The sequence below is a fragment of the Pundamilia nyererei genome, unplaced genomic scaffold, assembly GCF_000239375.1.
Source record: "Pundamilia nyererei isolate P.nyererei 1_Seehausen unplaced genomic scaffold, PunNye1.0 scaffold00197, whole genome shotgun sequence".
Taxonomy (NCBI): Eukaryota; Metazoa; Chordata; class Actinopteri; order Cichliformes; family Cichlidae; genus Pundamilia; species Pundamilia nyererei.
The window spans coordinates 266,859-268,582 of record NW_005187598.1 but is presented as its reverse complement, the minus strand read 5'-3'; the positions used below and the strand labels follow the sequence as shown (position 1 = coordinate 268,582).

General features: G+C 40.4%; 1 protein-coding gene across 1 annotated transcript in view; it reads left to right on the top strand.

The window, feature by feature from the left end:
• slc2a15a (solute carrier family 2 member 15a) overlaps positions 1-1,288 on the top strand; it is a 27,003-nt gene extending 25,715 nt beyond the window's left edge. Inside the window, exons 10-11 of the mRNA XM_005747455.1 lie at positions 527-637; positions 1,175-1,288. Coding sequence (XP_005747512.1) covers positions 527-637; positions 1,175-1,288 — 225 coding nt within the window. The remainder of the gene's footprint in view (positions 1-526; positions 638-1,174) is intronic.
• Positions 1,289-1,724: the final 436 nt, after the last annotated feature.

Genomic DNA, 1,724 nt, shown 5'->3' with positions numbered 1-1,724 from the left:
GGCTTATGGCAGAGAAATGAACGTTCATTTCACAGGCAACAGTTCTGGTTGACATTCCTGCAGTCAGCATGCCAATGGCACGCTCCCTCAAAAGCTGCGACATCTGTAGCATTGTGCTGTGTGATCAAACTGCATATTTCAGAGTGGGCTTTTATTGTGGGCAGTCTCAGGCACACCTGTGCGATATTCATGCTGTCCAATCAGCACACCTGTGAGGTGGGATGGATGATCTCGGCGAACGAGAAGCTCTCACTAACACAGATTTAGACAGATTTGTGAACTATATTTGACAGTCATGGCTCCTTTGTGTTTGTAGAAAATGTTTCAGATCTTTAAGTTCAGCTCATGGAAAATGGGAGCAAAAACAAAAGTTTGCGTTAATATTTTTGTTCATTGTATGTAGAAATATTCCGTACACTTTATGCAATACTTGTCTTTAACCCACTGTATTAAATATGGAAGTGAGCATTTCAATCACACCTTGACTGACTGTCAGATATTTACCTGCATTTCTCTTTCACCACAGATATGGTTCTACACCAACAGCATCTTTGAAAATGCTGGAATTCCAGCTCCAGAGATCCAGTATACCACAGCAGGAACAGGAATTATAGAGATCATTGCTGGACTCATTGGGGTAAGCATACAAATTAGAATTCATGCAATTATATAGCAGTTGATGTTACCTTTGGATTAGTGTTGTATTGCATTTTATTTCCACAAAAACAGATATTCATCACGTACAGAACTGAAATCAGGAAGTGATTTTGGGGCCAGCTTAGCTTAAAGGAGGGAAGCAGAGAGAAACACCTTGCCTAGCTGTTTCCATTGTTGCAAAATATTTTGAGTGCTCGAGTTTATCAGAAAAACACAATATAAGAATCAGTCCATCACATTACGTAGGTACTAGTTTGCAACAGTGTCGATAGCAACAGCACCATCGTCCTCCAGTTGACACACACTGACTCACACTGCATTGCAGCAGACAAGGTGGCGCAAAGCTGAACACATGAACAGTAGCTGACAACAACACTGCAAATGCTGCTGCAAGTATTTATCAGACAAATGGTCAAATGGTGAAAATCCAGTTGTTGATAGGCCTTTATAGGTAATGTATATGAAACAGAAAATTTGGAATCACCAATTAACATAACACATCTCTGACCTGTGAAAGGAAGTAGGAGTGCATGAAGACTCCGTACAGAATGGCTCCAAAAAACTGGTGCATGCAATGGTGCTAACCAGTGCTAAGCAAGGAAGCAAGTTTATCATACTGCCCATATGTTAATGCGAATACACAGTCATCACATGATAGCATAATACTAATATTTGTTGTCTAAAAAGTCTTATGTCCAAAACTGAAACTGGAAACGTCTGAGAAAAGTTTACCAGCAACGTTATTTTTGTGCCACTATTCTGAGCGCACGTAAAAAATGTTTGCAGGTGCAAGTGTTGCATTTTGAGGAGAAATTTATTTTGAGTGAAGAAAAGCTGAATTTGAGTGAATAAACTTCATTGCTGCGTGCAAAAAATGTATTTCAGTGTTTGCTATTATCCACACACACACACAACAGCAGCCCCTCTCGCTCAGTTTTTGTATTTGCGCTCGCTCGCAATGTGTTGCTCGCGCTCTCAACATTTCTGCCTGTGCGCGTTCAACTCTTTGTGTACACCGTTATAGTTGTACCACAAAACCAGCCAATCACAGACTTGGATGCAAAAAA